This window comes from Amblyomma maculatum, chromosome 4 (genome assembly GCF_055883805.1).
Source record: "Amblyomma maculatum isolate TAMU_Amacu chromosome 4, ASM5588380v1, whole genome shotgun sequence".
NCBI classification, from domain to species: Eukaryota; Metazoa; Arthropoda; class Arachnida; order Ixodida; family Ixodidae; genus Amblyomma; species Amblyomma maculatum.
In genome coordinates this window covers 182,374,651-182,394,866 of record NC_139347.1, presented here as the reverse complement: position 1 = coordinate 182,394,866, position 20,216 = coordinate 182,374,651, and the positions used below count along the sequence as shown (strand labels likewise).

The window sequence follows — 20,216 nt, the reverse complement described above, 5'->3', positions numbered from 1 at the left end:
TGCCTTCCGCACTGGATAATAAGACCAAACATAAGGGTACAACGAAGGAAGATCGTGGATACAAAAAAAAAAAAAAGAGGTGAATCAAATCCGCGTTGTTACGTTTCTCACGAGGTTGATACTTGATGGTAATAAAGGAACCTACTTAGTGCGGCATGGCTTGAGAACATCCTTTGAACACGGACTAAATCCACAAATAAGCTAAAAGCTTGGACTTCTGCTTTTCTTGTACGAGCGGCAAGTTTACTTTCATCAGTCGCGTGTTTCCTGAAATTTTTTTGTTTCTCGTACTGAGCGTGTGGTGTGGAGCAAAATAAATTTTTGCATGTTCCTTGATTCCAAAATGGGGCTTCAAATCGCCGGAAAGTGAGAAATCTTTTTTTTTTTTTTTGTTTTTGCGACATTCCAAAGCGAGCTTCTAACTCTTGCATCGACCGCTTACACGTGTTATTGTACAGTGCCTATCCAGCAATCGGCGAGCCAAGTGGCTCTGTTCTTGAGAGAGTTGGCGGAGGGTGCCTGTGAGACGAAATAAGAAGCCAGGAGCAAGGGGTGGCTTGGCATTCATTGACATTTCAGGGCACTGCCCCGAACAAGAAGCTGTCGGTGGGCACCGGATGAGTGACCCGCCTACTCGGCGCAGTAAACCGGCGCTGGCTTTAGGCACTGATGCGGAAACGATGGAGAAGCGACGAAGCCAAGCTCAAGCGATTGGCTGCTAAATTTAGGGTGTCCTGCTCCGAGATACGTGTGCAGGTTATCGACTTGCTGGCGTGTCCACTCAAACAACGTGGAAATTTATTTTTTTGTTTTTACATTGGGTGCAACGGAAGCGAGAATATTACAGAATGCAAACATTTCGGCACACTAGAAATAAACGAACGAAAAGGTTGACAACGCAGGAGGTAAAAGGAAGATGGTTGGTGCTAATATGCACATGTACAAGTAAACGGAGCAAGCTTTTCCGTTTAAATTACAATCACGCCTTCTGTATTGGAGATAAGAAAACAATAATCGTTCTAGTAAAAGCGCACTGGCGTCTGATACCAGTTGGCATATACCACGGCTGCCAGTTTCAATTATTTAACGCGTTAAAACGTTTAGAAGAAAATAACATGCTTCATTTACGTTTGTCTGCACCGGTACGTGAATGATAAAGCGTAAGAATATATTAGTTGTGGCTGGTGAACTAATCAACCATAAGGTAAATTTGCTAGGGCTTCATAAATGAGCTCGCGCTTGCATCATCTAAGTATTGGACAATAACACTAAAGTTTAAAAAAAACAGACAAAAATAAATGCCTTTGAACGCTGGGAACTGCGCTCGCGATTTTAGACCGACTAGCTTAGCGTAGCCGTGTTATAGTACAGAAATCATTGCATCGGCTTGTGACTCCTGAAAGATGGCAGTTTGAAACGATTGCTTTGACTTTCTGGGTAGAAGTACATGGCAACCCTGCTCAGTACATTGAACCATAGGATCGATAATGTTTTCGCAGTGGCTTGACTCATACTGGCAGTTTTGCACCATGCGATGCAGATCATGGGCCACACAAACAACGTCTTCGAGCTCACGTCGCTGGAGGCAGTTCGAGCCAAGTGCAACTTGGACAGCAGCCAGGACAACGTCTCGCAGTGTGACTTCAGCGAAAATGGAGACTTCAGTGAGATTCTGTTTACATTCAAGGGTCGTTGTGTTCGCGTTTAAAAGAATACGCATGGCTGAAACGCCTTTGTAGGGGCTGCACAATGACATTTTGTTTTCAACTGTTTTGTGTATAGCTGTTTTGTGTATCGGTGAAGAAGTTTTATGCCATTTAAGAGACTGATTAGACTTTTTAACGCTCATTTATTAAGAAATAAGAGAGAGCATTGGCTGTACAAGGTGCTACCCAATATTCCCACGTAAAAAAAAAATTCCTAAGGAACAGTAAGTGCTACATGAACAGGGCTTGCAAAAGGGAAGCAACACGCACTCGTTTTGCTCTCTTTGCAAAGCCATGTAAACAAAATGTATAACCCAGCCTAAGCATCCACGTTTCTAAAGCCCATGTCCTGAGCGATGCCAGTGTACGTTAAAGGGACACTGCAGCGCTTTTTGCAAAAATTGCGCTTTCAGCAGAAACCTACAGTTTTTCCCTACTGCGAACTCCAATATCAGGTTGAAATAAGGCAGCAGAAAGCAGAAATACGCAGCCCGCGCGAAGGGGCTCACCAAGAGTCGCGCCGCTGCCTGTGATTGGCCAAGACGTCGGGTGACGACATTTGGATGACCGGGAAAGCTGCCGATGCGGCTCCTTCGCTGCGCTCTGTGCTGATCGCAGCTCTCTGCGGCTTTGAGAAAGTCATTATGGCATGCCATTGCCACACGAATGATCATCGGCATTTTAACCACATGTACCCGTACCAGATGCGCCCACAAACAATGCAGCACTTCCGTTGTGGGGAGCGTAGGTTTGGAATGAAAACTTGCTTTGGTTAGAGTTAGGCATTTTAAATAGTAGTGCATGTCGTTATTAGCAGAAACTACATGGCCCTCAGCAAAACCTGGCCGCGTATATTCCTGGGAAGGAAGGGCAGCGAACATTGCCCTAGCCGACTTCCTCCGTCTCAATTAGCCTCTCGCCCCACACGAAAGGTCATTGTTGTGAAAAATGAACCCAAGGCTTGGTGTACCAAATCCTGCTTTGAGTGCCAGTCGCCGTACCTTGGGGAAACGAAGAATTTTATAGAAAGGGTGAATCAGTACACAGCTGTCACCAGACAAATGAACAATAGGCGAAGTGCGGTTGTCGAGCCCTGCAATGCATGCGAGGCATTGACGGGGCCATTGTGCTGGAGACAAAGTCAAATGCGCGCAGAATGCTGCTGAAGTCACGCGAAATTTAGCTGACGTAGATAACCTTTCCTTTTTTACCGTACTCTCACAATACAGGTTTAGTGAATTGATGGCTGAGGTATGTTGAAAGCCAAGCTGCAGCTTCTCCGCACCGATACCTTCAAGGGAAAACTACGTTCCGAAATGTGTTTTCACAAGAGCCTAGTCGCTTTCATTTCCAACCTAATTTGCATCCTCAAACAAGACAAGACTATGTAAAATGACGAGGTAGTAACGGATGCAAAATCGCAAGGCCATATATGAACAACTTTGATGATTGCTTGCTTGAACGCACCGGAGGAAACCTGACTCTATGCGCTCCTTACCTGAATGCGCCCATACCCAGCTGAGCGGTACACTCCTTATCTCTTTAATAGTGCTCCCGTAAGGATTCCACGAACCTATCAGGCACGTGCTGTGCTAGACGGAATCCCGCAGAGCCTTCACAACCTAGCTGCGACACAGCAGTGGGGCTTTTCTTAATCATCTGCTAGTTCGCTGCAGCACACGCTGAGTTGCTCATGTCTAGCACAGAAGCCGTTGCGCGAAGCTTTTGCGCAAAAAAAGAACGAAAAAAAAAACCAGACACTCGAATTTAAACATGCGCCGATGCTGTCTGCCCGTCCCATCGCGAGTTTCCACTCCATCAACGGATGGCAGTCAACGCTAAACGCAACGGTTCACATACAAATAAGACCCGAATAGTCAGAAAGTAATGGAACTACGAAGTACAATCCTTACCTCCCTTTTCTTCCTTTAATAACCGCGGTTCTAGGAAATGATGATTGTCCCGACGCTTTTGTGCTAGAAAATAGAAGGAACGGCGTCATGGTCCCGCCATGCCTTTTTGTCAAAGCCCTATAGAAATCGCATTAGGAACAAACTGCATGTAGTCACAGTCGCAAAAATGCTTTTAGTAGAATGTTTCCTTTGCTCCGGCTTGAATTTATTCCTCTTCTCAACAACGGCGCATTGCGCCGCGAGCTTTTAACACAGTGGAAAATTACATCGTCGCGTCCATAGCTGTTAGTGCATCCAAACACATGCAGATTTGTGTTGTATCAGGTGCACAACACTAAGTTGATGTTTTTTGTATGTCCGCAACGCACGCAAGACGAGGAACAGCACACGCCGAAAGCCTCCTCCGTTGGCTCCGAATGTCTCCGGCTCCTCACGGTGACGTCACCACGGACGGAGAAGCGAGGTTTCTCTCTCCGCTTTCCTCCTCTGTAGGCGTTTTATGCATAATCGGAAAAATAACTTGACAGGCATGATCAAAAAATAACCTACTTCAAATATGTGTGCTATTGGCACATTTGAAAACCGCTGCAGGGTCCCTTTAAAGAATCTCATGTGGTCGCAATTTCCGGAGTCGTCCACTGCGGCGTGTCTCATGACCTGAGTCGCATTAGGACGTTAAACCCTCAAGACAAACCAAACCAAAATTTTCTAAAGACAAAAACATTCCTAGTGTTGCTGAAATTCGGGAAATGACTATATCGGCAGCAAGCAACAATTATAGTTCAGCGGCTTTGTTTTAGGCAACTTGCGTAAAAGAGCTTGTAGCAGGCGTTGAAGCAAAGCGAGGGCCCCCAGAGAGTGAACATTAATTTTTCATGCAATGTCTATGATATATCCTTCAGCATTTGCTAGTAAATGATACAAGAGGAATCGTTAGACTCTAGATGGAAGGCCTTCGTTCGCTAACTTTTCTCTGTACCTTGCTTGAATAGTTTCGTCAAAAGCTTTTTGTTTTTTTTTTTTACTGGAAAACATGAATGTCGAGAACATGTTTTAATTATTGTACTCATGTTTTATGCAGTTCAGCTTGCATTGTATGCAAGCTATATGCCGCGAATTTGTGAACTGGGTCCTAAAATCTGAATATCACCGCATTGTTTTTGCCGGCGGAGAAACTTGCAGCGCCGGTTACTCCGCGCTGTCGCCGACAAAACCGGCCAGGCTTTGACTGCGAGGAGCAAGTGATACAGACAGTGTCAGAGATATACAAAACCGGGAAACACGTGTTGAGCAGGCACTGGAGAGAATTTAAGGATGCAGCACTATTTCGCGCAAGAACGTAGAGAACGCGCGCAGACATGCCCATCTGAATTGCGGTGGTTATACACAATGCGGCGAAAAGGTGAGGGATGCGGTGATGGAATTGCTGGCTGCAATGGGGCAGAGGAAGGTAGGTCCTCGCGGTTGCACTAGATACCCGGTGCCCTGTGCCTCGGGTACCCCTGTGGCAAAGCTCACCGAACTCAGTTGAGCCCTAGGCTCTGAGCTGAGCAGCTTTACACATTCTACATTTCTGCAGCAGTCGCGCTGAAATGTCCTCGTCATCGTCGCGATCTCCAACTTCTTTAAATACCTTATTCTCTGTCTGCGTGCGGACTTCCGACAATTATAATCAGAAGGGACCCAGAAGTTACTCCTATTAAGCGGTGCTTGATTTAACAAAATCCTTTACTATGCATGTCACGTCGACATAGCGAAAATATCACTTTCAGTAAATCAGAATAACGAGACCATTCAGATCCCAATTAACAAGATTATAACTTATACTCATTAAATTATGTTCTCTCTTTGTCACTAATAAATTTTACCAAAAGTATTATACAAATATCTCGCACTGTGTTCTTCCTACAGTGTGCATTTTTGTTCGTGGTGCACAATACTCGCCTGAGTCAATCTGTCCTTCGTAGCAGCTAATTACCCTCTAGGCAAGGGTACCAAAAACGAATGGTCGAAGCTCAATATATTGTTCTCTGCAGCCTGTTAAGCTTTACGCTCGATAAAGGTTCTGAAAGATGGCATAGTAGAAATAATTTGATGTATCGTGCACACAGCAGATTACAAAAAACGCTAAGGGGTCTTGTATGCTGCTATTGCTTCTCGCTGATTCTCCGTATGTGAAGATCCAAAATTTAAGTGTGTCGCACGTATACTGAAACCTAGTTAAGCTTTCTTTTCAGGCACGGTCTGTAATAAGATCACACGGCTACTTGTGTAGTTATTGCTTTATCTAGTAACTCTTGTCCATCGCCTTGGTTAAGCTTAAAGGGGTGGTATGGCACCCTTCACAAGTCTTCGCTCAATAAAGAGAGCAATTGGTCAATTGAGCAAAGTCTCTAAAATGTCTCGTAGTCTCAGGTCCAAGCGCAGTAACACGTGAATGGACTGCGTTCGAGCATGAGCTCTTCGGTGTACAGGATAAGAAATCTTCCGCCTTTAGATCATTTTTCGTATCTGTAAACTCTTTTCCAGAAAATGAGAACCCGAGTTTACCTATACATTTTATTTTCAGATTACGAAGATGCACTCCTCCACCTCAAGGGGCAGATGATGTACATGGACGAATGGAAGAGCATGGTGTACCTAGCTACGCCCGTGTAAGTGAATGGGAACTGTTGTAAGCTTTCGATACATGTTTTGCTCTTTGCTTAGTTTAGCGGTTCGCGGTAGGATCGATATGAATTTTCTCACTCCAGAGGGGTCACCTGACGACAGCTCAGTTCTGTTCATGCTGCTGCAGCTATATATGACGCAGTTTCTACAAACCTGGTGACGTGCCGAGTGACTAGCGTGTTCGCTCAGTTTTAGTGTACTAGCACAAGAACCCGTATTAGGTGACGTCGCAGAAGTTTTTAGTGTCCTGGGTACTTAAACGGTGGTAGTTGGCAGGCTGTAGTTGAGGCTAAAATAAGCTAGAACAAAGCACTCTATAGCGACGAGTGGCTCTAAACCGGCTTAACCGCCAAGAGATCAGTTGAGCGGCCATTGATTAACCACTTCACTTTTACCGCGTTCGAAGCTCTCATGAATTTAACTGCTTGTTTCTCGAGCTGCGCACTGCATGCGATCTTGGCCAACACAGCCGTAAAATCACATCGCCCCCCAAAGACGCATTAACCGCTTCAAATGTTTAGAGTGTGCTGCAATGCTTTGACTGACGGCCGCGCGACATTGAAAGCGTTACGTCGGACGGAAACTGAAATCGAAGTGAAGCTCGAAGTGCTATGACACATAATTTGCATTTGGCCCCACAATTCTCTATTCCCCGTCAGAGTTTCTCATTGTCTGATGTGCGCTAGCGTTGTTTGCTTATTTGCGTCAAAAATAGCCATACCAGACAGACTAAGCTTTACGGGCTAGTCTACCACGGGTCATTCAGTATGTGGCCCCTTAAATGATACATGGACAACAGCAAGCCGACATCATTTTGCTGAGACGTACAGATGCCACTGAGAGTACTGAAAGACCAGAAAAGTGTCGTGCAAGTGAATATATTTCAAGCCAAAAGTAATCCGTTATTCTTGTTCTAAAGATAGGCATCCAGTTACATCTGAGATAAATAAGACCAATGTTTCCTAAAGCGTCAGAAAAAGTCATTTGGATTAACTCTAATTAAAGTATGAACAGATACATAACATATTGATTGACTCTGAATGATGCTTGATTTCCCGAAAAGTGTTTGCGCTGGGTTTTGTCCACTCGAGAAACGACAAAAACACCCTGTCTTCTATAGAAAAAAGGAAATCTGGTACAAGATACATCTCGCTATCTGAAACAAACCTTTTGTATCGCTCATCGGGAGTATTTGTAGACAGGCGGTTTGTGTCGACAGCTAACTCTCCGACTCAGTACAGCTTTCTCAGGCGTTTCGCAAGGTACTGACTGAAAGCTTTTTTTTTTTTTCAGATTTTAAACCAATAATCTCCTAACCATCCCTCCATGCACAGAATTAATCATCTTTGCTGAGAACATGTTTCAAACCACAAACATAATAATGGTTGCATTCAAGGGGGACGGGGCTCGCTAAGGATCGATCCACTTAGAAATAATTGCATCCTGTTTAGAGAGAACGTACGAATATCCACAGCAAAAAGTACTATACATATTCAATCTGGTGCTCTAAAACATTTCTAGTTGCAACACATTTTGTTGTCATTTAATAGGAGGCCTTTTCTCACGCAAACTAAAAAGAAAAACAAACGCGCTAGATGCTAGGTTAATACCAATATTTTCCGCAGATCGTTGCGGAAAATATTGTAGGAATGCATTTAACAGCAGTATTTTAAATCCCTTCAGCCATACGTGCGCAGGTAACGTAGGCCCGTCCACTCATTGTCGACGCAGAGATGAAATGAGTAAGTGAACTGAGTACAAAAAAAAAAAATAGAAAGTACTTAAATTTAAGGCACAGTTTGCGCAATCAAAGTAACTGAGGTCAAAAGAAAATAACTTCAATTTGTGAGAGGTAGGCTCCCTCACGAAGCCAGCCCGCGGCTGGGTTGATTACGCAGTTGCCATGTTTATACTGTATCATGCATGCTTCTGTGTTTCGATTGTCGATGTAGTACTATATGGGGATATGCGAAAGCCAGACAGTTAAAAAAGAGTATTAAGCCACGAAGGACCGTGTTCAAAATTTATAAAGGTGAACCTACCATATGCATAGCTCGATCAGGAGGGACCTAATAATGCAATCCCGTTGTACTCTCCTGAGACATTGACATATACAGCAATTTTGCCCTCTTAGAAATACGCACTATCCTCTCGAGATGAACAAAACGAGAGTTCTTCGAAACGTTGCAATTCATCATCTTGCACTGGGTGCTATTTTGTGATGCGTTATTTTGGTAAATAATCTCAGTAGCCGAAATTTCCCGAGGCCTTCATTACGGCCACCTCCTGTGTCACTTTAGGACGTTAATTACATAAACGAGACTATTGTTTTTTACGCTGTGTCACGAGCTTCTAGGCTTAACGTTTTTAACGTTATTCTTGGCACGTGATTGCTTTTGTGTGCGGTACCCCGTGCGCATAAAATGCCTAGAACTGAGCCTATGCGAGCCCCATATTGTACCCGTTGTTTGTATCTGCCAGGTTTAGCTCTCCTAAAGCACATGGTCACGCAAACGCACTGTAAATTTCGTAAAGCCCAATGCTTGAGAAGGTGATTCCTTAACATCCAGGATTGGATGTTGCGCACACTGTGTCATCGGTATTGTCACAAGGGTGGTTAGAGGTGGTGTAATGAAAAGAATGTGTGAAGGTTTCTTTAGTGACAGCCTGCTTTGTGATGTTCCTTCCTTCCTGCAAGGAACATCGTAAGTCCAGTGTGGATTAAGTGAAAAATTTTTTAATTATTGATTAAGAATGTCCATTTCCCCTCGCAACTTCACTGTTTTCCGTGGTAGAGTCATCTGCGTGCCTCGTGCTCATGTATTGTTTATTTGATGGCAGCAAAAGCAAATCAGTTATTATAAAAGGCAGCAAGAAAAAAGAAGGTCGAAATTCGCCGCTGCAAGATAAAATGCCATCCTGCTATATTCATAGTATCAGGTTGTTGTCTGAAATTGCAGTCTGAACAAGAACCCAATGTCGGTTGCCAATAATGCCTGTGCCGTTTCAGGAGCACGCGCAGGCCGTAAAATGCCGACTGACAAAAAAAAAAAAGGAAAATGAAACCGACCTGAGCACTGCTTCTACGTACGGAAGGAAAATGGCGAAGAAATATAATCATGTGGAAAAGAGGTTGTGAACATTACTGGGTCTCTCGTCATATATTCCCCGACAGTTGTTCATTTTGTGACCTGAAGGTGCAACAGCCCTTTTTCCAGCGTGTTCGAATGGTGCAGATGTCGGATGCGCCTGCCCATTTTTTACACTGTACAAACTTGCCTACATGGTTAATGGTCCATGCAAATAGGCGTTCAAAATACCGGAGATGGGATTAACGGAGGGAGAGTCACAAGGATTGCGTTACTGCTCTGCCGAGCTGCAATTGATATTTTGCTTGCTTGTCAGGTCATGACGTTTCTTTCGCGACTTTTTGACACTTTTATTGCTGGAATGAAATATGGGCGATAGAATGGAGCACAAGAAAAGACGAAGCCTAAAATGTAAAACGGGCTTTTCGCCTTTAAAAATTGTGTATTTGTGAATTGAACTCAGAGAAAGAAGTAAACCAGTTAATCTCTTCCCATGCAGAAAAAAAAAGCTTTTGGAGAGGCATTGCTGCTGTAAACGAACACTTACTCTGCAAATACTGTAGAATGATGTCAACTTGAAATAAATATTATTTAGAGAAAATTCAGGTATTATACAGAATTTTTGAACAGAATTTTGTGTCTGAGTGGTAGATTTGATATGCGGCGATTGCCTTGTTAGTGCCTTCGTTTGCACATGCTTTGTTCTAGACAAGTACACGCGTAAAAAGGAATGATAAAAAATAACCTGGTATGGAGCAAAATGTTTTATTCAACACTTTAGGGCAGCAGGCCGGAAAAGGTAAAACAAAAAAGTCCAAATGCGGCATGATCGGAAACGTGCATGACGTGACCGAGATAATGAGCAGCTACACGTTTCAAAGGTATGCTAACGGTGCATGGCTGCAGGATGCGTGACCTGGAGACCATGGTCCTGACGGGGCTCTACATCAACGACCTGAGCATGCACGACTTCAGCCGAGACATGGTGCTGGCGGGACAGCAGCAGTCTGCAGAGCTCAAGCTTGCCCTAGACCAGGTGAGCAGGGCTGGAGGAGGAGCCATCTTGCTGGACGCTTTGCGCATTAAGACTTGTATAGGACTGTGATTGTGTTGGTGCACATCTTCTGATTGCAGGGCGGGGTACCGAACAACGGTAGTTTGCAGAAGGAGTACGATGAAGCGTCGCGTGCTCATGTCCGACTTGTAGTGATAGCTCTAATTGTGAGAACGAAGTGCCTGGCTCAGGGGATTGCTTGTACAGCGCTCGAGGTGCGCGCTCCACCCTGGTAATAAACAAGCGAGGAAGAGGTCTCTAGCTCCGGAGCGGTGCAAGTGCATGTAGGTTGAAACAGCCATAGGGCGTAACAGAAAAGACAGCAAACAGCGTGGCGCTCACTATTACCCGACGTTTATTATCGCGGCGCAGAGCACGTATGGCTGTAAACATTGGGACAGAAAGAGAAGGATCTGTCGATAGCCTGTTAGTTCTGCAGTACTATCCACTGGGTCGTCGCTTTGTCCGCACAGCGTGCGTTTACCGTCTTCTATCGCAGCGTCTATGTAAGCGACATATGACAATTCGCAATCACAAAAGTCAAGAACAGTGAGCCTGTATGTCTACTTGTCACTTTGCTAAGTTAACGTCCGGAAAGTTTCAGAAAACCTTGTCACGTCGTTCTAGGTTTTCTTAGAAAACATAGGTGTATATGTTTGCTTGCGAGTTTGAGTTTCTATTTTGTGAAGTTGACCTCGAAAACCGGCGGATGCTATTACACGTATGTTAAAAATGAGAACATATTTGAGTTCCCCATGAATTTAGTGTCCTAGTACAATAGCTTTAGTGCTACGTACATGTCTAAAAGCAGAGGAGAACCCGTCAACGAAGCACTCAACATAGTCTGGCCGATCACGCTCTCATTTATTTCACTTTTTATAATAATTTCATTAGCGCTTGCATTACCACGAAGTGTTTTTATGACATTACGTGGCTGTCACGTTCACCTCTTGGGTGAGTGCGTATTACAACATCACAGAGACTGCTAAAGCGCTGAAGCGCGTTGGAACAGCGTCGACTAATGATGTCAAGCAGTAAAGAGAGTGCTGCGAGCTACGCTTTTGGCTGTGGTTCCTGAAAGCAATTATTAAATACGCTATCTTAACCGCGGAGGTTAGCAACTCACCTTAAAACTGATGAAGTGAAAAATATTATTGAGGGTTGTGACCACTAAGAGCTAGCGGTGGTTCCGGATTTAATCCTCGGATCAGGACGAATGTTTCTTTAAATGTCAAGTCTCCAAGAAAGCTCTACAGATTTACTTTGTAGCCGTCTGTCTGCGCTCGGGTAGACGTCAATGAGTAATTACTATCTTATGACAAATCTACTGCACTTTGGATGATTCCCATGAATAAAAGCAAAAACGGAAAAGGAATGAGGAGCGAGAAAATAAAATAAAACACTCATAACAAATAAAGCAGATAATCTAAACGTAAACACCTCAGAATAGCAAAGAAACACAGAATAAGCTCATGGCAGAACTACTCCTGGAACGCTCAAGCTTTCGCATTTCGGTACTTAAGTTTTAGTTAAACGCAGTCAAGTAATTTTCTATGATCCTTCATGTTGTTTTCTTATATTTTTCCTAAATGTGTCATTGCGGCGTCTGTAATTAGGAATAAATTTTAAATTGAGTTCCTATTAGCCCTACTAATTACATTTCTTTTGCTAAGGTTTTTGATAGCGTTTCATATATCTGTGATCACATCTGACGACCTTTATTTTCTTGAAGGTTCATGATATGGCGTACTGAAAGAGGTAATCCAGAGTGCATTTGTGAACCAAAATTTCAGTGATCGATTCGAATTCAGATCATAATGTTTTGTCATGAATCAGCAAATTGTCGCTTCGTTGTAGTACAGCTTCGACTTTCCTCACGCAGCAGCGAGTAGTGCCCATTTTGTTACGCTTATCGATTCCTATTTCTGTTTACCATGGCACATTTATTGCTTCTTCGAGGATACTAATAGATGCTGTGACACGACGTCTGTTACGCACAATAAATAAATAAATAAATAAATAAATAAATAAATAAATAAATAAATAAATAAATAAATAAATAAATAAATAAATAAGTAAATAAATAAATAAATAAATAAATAAATAAATAAATAAATAAATAAATAAATAAATAAATAAATAAATAAATAAATGATAATAATGAAATAAGGTAATACATAAAAAAAGAGAAAAATAATTAAAATGAATAAATGTAGTCAGTGTTGTCACCGACCGTTTATGCGTATATGCAAGGTTGGTTTCAACAAAATGTGACTCACTGGTTTAAACAACAGTTTATCCGATAAGAGTATTGAACGATTACGCTGCTGACCTGGAATGAAATCGAGCATGCGCATAGATTCGATGGGCCTGTATATTGAAGTGCCATGTATAGGTTCTGAAGCATGAAGGAATCGAGATATCAGCCAGCCGATTGCCACGGTGTTTTAATCCAGGGGTGCATTTAGGGTAGTTGGACACACATTCTGCGCCGATTTGAGTACGGGGGCAAAATATTCCAATCAGCCCATTATCGCCTGTAAGCAAGATAACACTTCTCTGCTTCAGAACCGGGGGATACGTGCAGTGTGACATAAGGATAGCACTATGTGTAGATTTGTATCTTAAGGCAAAGTCAATTTCCAAGACGAGACCTCATTGCAAAAATAGCGTTTTATTCTTTTAATCTGTAAAGAATGAGTAATTTCGTTTTGCTCTAAAATACCCGTTGAGCACACAGCATAGCTAACGCCGCCCTGAAAATTGACGGCTTTTCTGCCCCTGCTTGGGCTTGGGCGTTATTTTCAACGAGAATTTGAGTTGGGATGATCATGTTGAATAAGCTGTAAAAGGTTCTCGGTATCTTGTGTCGACTGCAATATTTTATGCCGAAGTGTATTAAGAAACTATTGTATAAAGCTTTGTTTTCTTCTGTTGTTAAGTATTGCTTTTTGGTGTGGGGTACCACGACGTTTACTAATAGTAACCGCTCATACCTCCTTCAAAAGAAAGCCGTTCGAAATGTTATGAATGCTCCCCGACTTGAACACACTGAACCAATTTTCAATAAACTTCGAATTATCTGCTCGCTAGAATTATACAGAACTTTACTCTTGCGGCGGTATGAAATCGGTGTTCACAACAGCAACTGTCTGGTGATAAAGCTGTCAGGATTGCAACGCAGAGTCAATATCACTACACGAACGACACCCATATAGCTTGTATCTAAGATCCCAACAAATTATGGTTATCAAATGCTGAGCTACACTCTCCCGCATCTGTTAAATAAATAGTCTGAACAAAGGTATATAATAAAAAAATTGGTTGTTTTACGTTTGTTCTTGTTTGTAAAATTGATATTATGCTGTGTACCACTGCAATGCCTCTGTATAGTGTGTCAGCCTCGTCAAGCCTTTCCACTGGCTTTTTGCCGTGCCGGCGCACCCAACATCCTCAAAATGTTAAATAAACATTGTTCTTATTCTTATTCTAATCATATGTTTGGCCGCATACCTAGACACAGGTGAGGGTATGCACTACGGCCTCACAGGAAGAAAAACGGCCCATAACTACGACCACAAGCAGGGGAGTATCAGAAGATTATCGAATGTTGCCTACGGTGTTTTCCGAGGAGGGACATTTTTGTTTGGGCATTTGATGATTTCAGAATGCACGCACGCACACACATACACATGACATAGACCCACTCATGTGCAAGTCAGTTTTGATTTATAAACCTTTGTATAGCAACAAAATAACCGGTTTTACCTTGATCCGAAATGTTTTTAGTTTAATTTGAAATGCAAAGTAGCGGTAGGCTGACTGTGAATTCACTGAGAATATTCGGAAGGACGACAGCATTTGTGCGAACCGACAGACTGTATGGCATTGATATTTATGGAGCCTTGGGTTTACTAAGAATACTATTGAAACGATATCTGCAGTACTAAGTATCATCTCCACAGGCGCATGCCTTCTACTGAAAGAATCGATTTGAAATGAGTCTAAATGCTTTGTGTATTTTTGGTTAGTCCCATCCGCAACAACTCCATCAGCGTGTTTGTGGCTAAGCGAAGGGAGATTTGACTGAACGAAATGTCTATATCTGACAAGGATCAACTTGGCGCACATTGGGTTAGGGAAAACCAGGTACTAAAGAAGCATCCCATTTCCGCGAACTGGTTTCGTTTATGGTTAACGGAGTGTAACGTGCCGAATCGACTCAGGCTATCAGAGACATGATCACAAGGCAGATCAGCACACGCTCACCCTCGCTGTTGTAGACATGGGACAGTCTTGAATTGTTAAATCTGTGTGCAGTTAGGATGTATATATGTTTTTATAAAATAAAGGGCTTCAGTATCACTTGTTGGGGATTGAACCCGGATCCTCTGCGTGCCAGACGGGTGTGCATCGCCTTGTTCGTACAAGCATGTTAGAGGTTAGCTAGTGGATGTGTAGGGGTGTTTTTGAGGTAGGAGCATGTGTATGAGTACTACAGGGGTGGAGTATGTCGTATACTATAAAGTGAAGAAGAGAAAACCAAGGAGGAGGCACTATTACATTCCACTCTTAATGTGGGGATTTGTAAACTTTTCAGCTTAGTAACGCGGCAATGTTTTTGAATGAAATAAATATATAAAATAAAACTAGCAATGGTAAGATACAAAATTTAAATAGAAATTGCAGCTCCACTTTGGATCTGATATTCGTTTGAATGACCAGCTACAGGGCCATAATTGTTTGCTGCATGCAGTGTCTTAAATGCGCTCCTCTTCTCAGGGTAATGTCATCAAGCTTGTAGGCTAAAGGAAGCAATCGAAGACAGAAGAGAAAGAATGTCTGCCGGGCAGTATCTCTTTATGCGCAGCCTAATTGGGTGTGCGAGCTGAACACTCCCAAACATAAAGGTCTTCTTACACAAAGAAAATAAAGAGGGCTTTTGAGGGTCTCATGACTGACATTGAAGTATTTTTCATGTTTTTGAAATGGTATTATGTCATTAGGTAACGGTTTTCAAGTGACGTCATAATTATTGGTTTCTAGAATACAATGCCGGCTATAATGTTGTAGAACGTCTTGTTATGCAGGTGACCGAGATGTTGCCACAAAGATACCGCTCATGTAAAACTGATGGTTTTTCGCTGGTAGCAAAGACTAAGCCGCAAACTAAGAACGTTTGGCCGGGAAATCGGTTCTACTGCAATCTCCTCAGCCAACAAAGTTCGCCTTCCATCGGAGCACCTTCCGCTATGTGGCTTTGAACAACCCCTGTGTGAGAAATTGGAGCCAGTTGTCACTCACGTGAGATATGTATTGTGAAATGCGTAAACAAAACACTGCCATTAACATTGGCTCGAGCTGTTCTTTAAGACCTACCCATCGAAACTAATAATTTGATTATTAACGGAATAAATAATGCTGTGGGCAAAAAATTCAGGAATGCCATATATTGCAGAAAATAATGCTAACCAGATCAACCTGAACAGCCCGCCATCAGTTTCTCTTAAAACGACACTGTTTCAAAAGCTTCGCTACACATTGCCGATATGCCTTATGTATCAATGTCAGGTATAGTAAGTAAACTTGGCTATTCTCCCGGGAGTATTTCTGGCGGGGTTGCGAGTGTTTTTGGTTTTAGTATACGTCGTATACCCTTCTTGCAATGAAGTTTAAAGTTCGATAGAATTCCGTCTGGCGAGGGAAGTTCATAATAACGTAACGAAACTTAACTCGTAAAGGTTTTAAAAACGAAAACAGGTGAAGAAAAAAGATTGTTCTTTTTCTTCATCTTTTTTAAACCTTTGACGAGGGTACGCTTTGTTACGTCGATTCGCTTCCAGTGAATGGCAATCGCAATGTGTCAGACTTGCAATTTTCCTTTGTGTATACACCACTTGGGCTTCCAGCGAAATTAAATTTCAATGAAGCGAAGTAGAACCGCAAACGGAGAGCCTCCATTGATAACGTGCCGGTGTTGGTGTCGCGCGACGCGCAGGAGCTGCAGAAGAGCCGGCAGCTGGAGGAGTCCATGAAAAAGCTTGACATCGAGATGAAGAGAACGGACGAGCTGCTCTACCAGATGATCCCGAAGACCGTTGCCGACCAGCTGCGCAGCGGCGAGACGTCGGTCAATACATGCCAGGTGGGAGACACGTTCTTGCCACGTCCCGTCGATATCCATCGTCGAACTAGAGAGGGAAGAATTTGGCACTTGTGGCAGGAAGACAACCATTGCCGTGTAAAGGCACGACTATATGCCACCTGTAGAATTTACGCTTTGAACAACCAGATGGTCGTATATTAATTTCACGCACTGAGCTACAACGCAAAGAGTCACTTTTCCTTTTGCTAGCTTATTTAATTAACCATTCATTCATAATAATTTACCATTAGGTATGTCGTCTACCGACGCTAATTCTGAGAGTAAATGTCATGTGTTCTTTTTTCACCTTACAGCGCAATTTACATTTGTCTACAATCTGAACTTATCGACCCGGATTCCAGCATCTGGTTCTCGTCTGCTCAGTAGACCACGATAGCATATACAGCAACGCATGTACAGTACAATGGTGTCGTGGTCTATTGGACAGACGAGAAACGCATGGGGGATGTCAGAATAATGTTAAAATGGCGCACATACAACACGAAGTCGTAAAAGAGAACAACAGCGTTCCTGTCCGTGTTGTTCGCTTCTGTGTCTTCGTGTTGTATATGCGCCGTTTTAACTTGGATCATTACCAACTGACCCAGCTTTCTATTTTACTGAACGATTCCAGATCAGTATAGGTATACCCGGTAATATAAATTTATAGAATAAACGAGAGGGTGGCATTTAGAAGAAAAAAGATATAACATAATATACCATCTATGTTGCAAGACCACGCGCCTACATACAGCCTTCTAGATAGGCACAAACTTGCATAAAGACGTGTTATAAGCATTGGGTGAAGGAAAAAAAAACAGTACACTGCACTAGTGACCATTGTTATTGCTATGGAAGGCAAGACACCGGTTGGTGACCACACATCAGCTGTATATAACATAGGTTACAAGAACAGTACAGGGAATGCATTTAGTGGCTTCGTTTCGATGTTACCGTGTGGGAACAGCGAACAGGTGCTCGACTGTATGAAGCACTCTCAGAGGCGTGACTATGGCTGCCTCGGCAGTCTCAGCTTTGCTGCTACCCGGATGAGGCTTCAAAGGTTTTGCCGTAGCTATAGAGTCTAAAATGCTATTTTGGAAAATCTATAAGAGATACAGATATTACTGATATTGATTTTAAAGCTTCTGAACAGAATAAATAGCCTAAATATAATAGCTCAAACTCAATTGTTCAGTAGTGCTAACCCGCCTGCTAGTTTGCACGGCTTTCTAGTGATCTGATGCACACCAGCGCTGATAGTGCTATGACGCGGAATGCATTCTTCTGACACAAAATTCTATTCGAAAATCATGGAAAGCCTTAGTTGAAACACATTGTATTTCTCTTGAGGGACACTGGTAAACTGTCGATCGCGATATGAAGGCACCTGTCAAATGTGCTCCACCCCATTCTTATCAACATAGTTATTTCCCTTCCGTGGCCCTGGCTTTCGGTCCAACATCAGCCCTAAGTATTCATACTTCCTTAACACCTCCACTGCCTTACTACCTGCCTCAACATTTGTTCCCTTCAGGTCCTTTAAAATGTTGCCTTAATTGGGTGCATATTTTCTACCAGACACGCCGCTCTTCTTCCCTTGCCTAGGTAATTGATCATACTTTGCAATTTATTTTTTTTTTTCTGAGCTATTTTTGTAAACAGCGGCAGCACGAACCCACAGGCTGCTAAGGTGTTCACTTCTTCTAGCCTAGACTATTCGCAGGGTATCTGAGTATATGTGACGAAAAGCAGTGAAGCGACCGTGTTTGCCAGTCTAGCACCTTTCTGTGGTGGGAGTTTAAGCTCGTTTCATTGCGGATCATGGTGGCTGTGCAGTCACTGTACATATCGTTCAGTGGTGCAACATCTGTACTCTTCTACCCACTGGTTCCGTAATGACTGCTGACGTTTAGACAAATGCTCTCTCCTAATTTATGAAAGCTATTTATAGGAGGTGGTTATATTCTGTGCATTTCTGTATCACTTCATTGATAGTGATAGCCCTTGACGTTTCCATATTAATGGATTGAGATTATATAAGCGTTCTTCCGATAATCCTGTACACTCGGGGCCATATGCGTTGCGTATACAGTATGGCAGTATTTTCTAGCACATCAAACGATAAGTTCTCAACCAATAAGCTGTTTATTGTTTCTTACCAGCTGTTGTTTCTTTTGTACGGCCTCAAGCCTATATGTTCTCTTTCTTGAACTGCAGGATGTGTGACTGTTCTGCCGTACTTCCTCTCTTGGTATCAAGATTATTTCGTCTACCGTGTAGTTCAGCGTTTAGCTCCTCGGCTACGATCAATATCTGGTCCAGTTTGGTAATGTCACTTCCCTCATTGTCTCTTAGGATGAACACATCATTCTCGTGTGGTTTTAAGCTACCTCCATTCTGTAGGTCATGTTCGAGTGTCTCCGTATCAGTATTACATACTTTTATTCAGTAAAACCTGCAGCTTCAATAAGGCATTAGTGCGGGGATACAAGTCTTTATAAAACAAATCCGCCATGATTCGTCTCACTACTTCACTTGGCTGTACATTTCATTTCTTGATGGTTCGTACAGAAAAGAATACCGAAAAATAAAATATTTATCATTGAGCTTACAGTCGCACCCTGGAGCTATGATCAATGCATAAAGATACATAATGTGGGGGATACAAATATGCTGTGGATGAAACTCCTGTTTGATCATTATAGATTGTATAAAAGAGCTTTAAACGTAGGCAGGCGGCGTTCACTCAAAGAAACCCAGCCCGATTCATTTTTCGTTTTATTTGTGCTAAGGAAGTGGTCGTAGAGGCAAAGGACAAATCGAGCAGCGGCGGATTGTACGCGCTCAAGCATCTGTACATGAATATTGTACACCGGATCCCACACAGGGTAGGCCCACTCTAAGATGGGCCTGACGTAAGTTTGGTACGCCGCTTCTCTAGCCTCCCTATGTGCATGCCTTAATTGCGCTAGAGAAAAATGAGGGATCTACCTGCATTTCTTGCTAAGCTATTAGCATCCGCCGACCATGTACCGTCCCCGGACAAAATAACACCGAGATACTTACACGTCGTTTTTGTTTGAATTAATTCTTCATGGAGGGAATATTGATATAACAATTTATTCCTATTTTGCCTGGTGAAGCAAACGTGAAAGCCTAAATTTTTATCATTTAGGAACATTTTATTGATGCTGCACCAACTCTCAATGCGTCTGAAGTCATCCCGGAGCTGTGTGGAGTCAGTTTCACATGACACACTCTTTTTTTTCTCAGTGGGCTGGTTAGGCTGATGACGAAAATGATGGCTCTAATAATAAACGTTGACGGGGATTACTTACAGGTGAATAAAATTACTCGTTAACGGAGGTTTGAACGCAATAATTGGAGTGTTACTTCTTCATAACACATTTCAATCGTTATGAAACTCTCAGGTACGTAATTATCGGGCTCCATTTACTATTTTGTTCAATGCTAGTAGCAAGATTGATCTGCTCATGATTCAGGGAATACTATCAGTAGTTGTTACTACTGCGTCGTATGCATAAAATATATTTACGCAATCTGCAACAGCCACATGGTAACGCCCGGAGAAAACTGAATGCAATTTACTGCACATAAAACTCTTGGCATGCCTCG

General features: G+C 42.7%; 1 protein-coding gene across 1 annotated transcript in view; it reads left to right on the top strand.

The window, feature by feature from the left end:
• Gyc88E (Guanylyl cyclase at 88E) overlaps window positions 1-20,216 on the top strand; it is a 132,150-nt gene that overhangs the window by 36,170 nt on the left and 75,764 nt on the right. Inside the window, exons 6-9 of the mRNA XM_084600127.1 lie at window positions 1,541-1,664; window positions 6,189-6,273; window positions 10,285-10,414; window positions 16,431-16,577. Coding sequence (XP_084456253.1) covers window positions 1,541-1,664; window positions 6,189-6,273; window positions 10,285-10,414; window positions 16,431-16,577 — 486 coding nt within the window. The remainder of the gene's footprint in view (window positions 1-1,540; window positions 1,665-6,188; window positions 6,274-10,284; window positions 10,415-16,430; window positions 16,578-20,216) is intronic.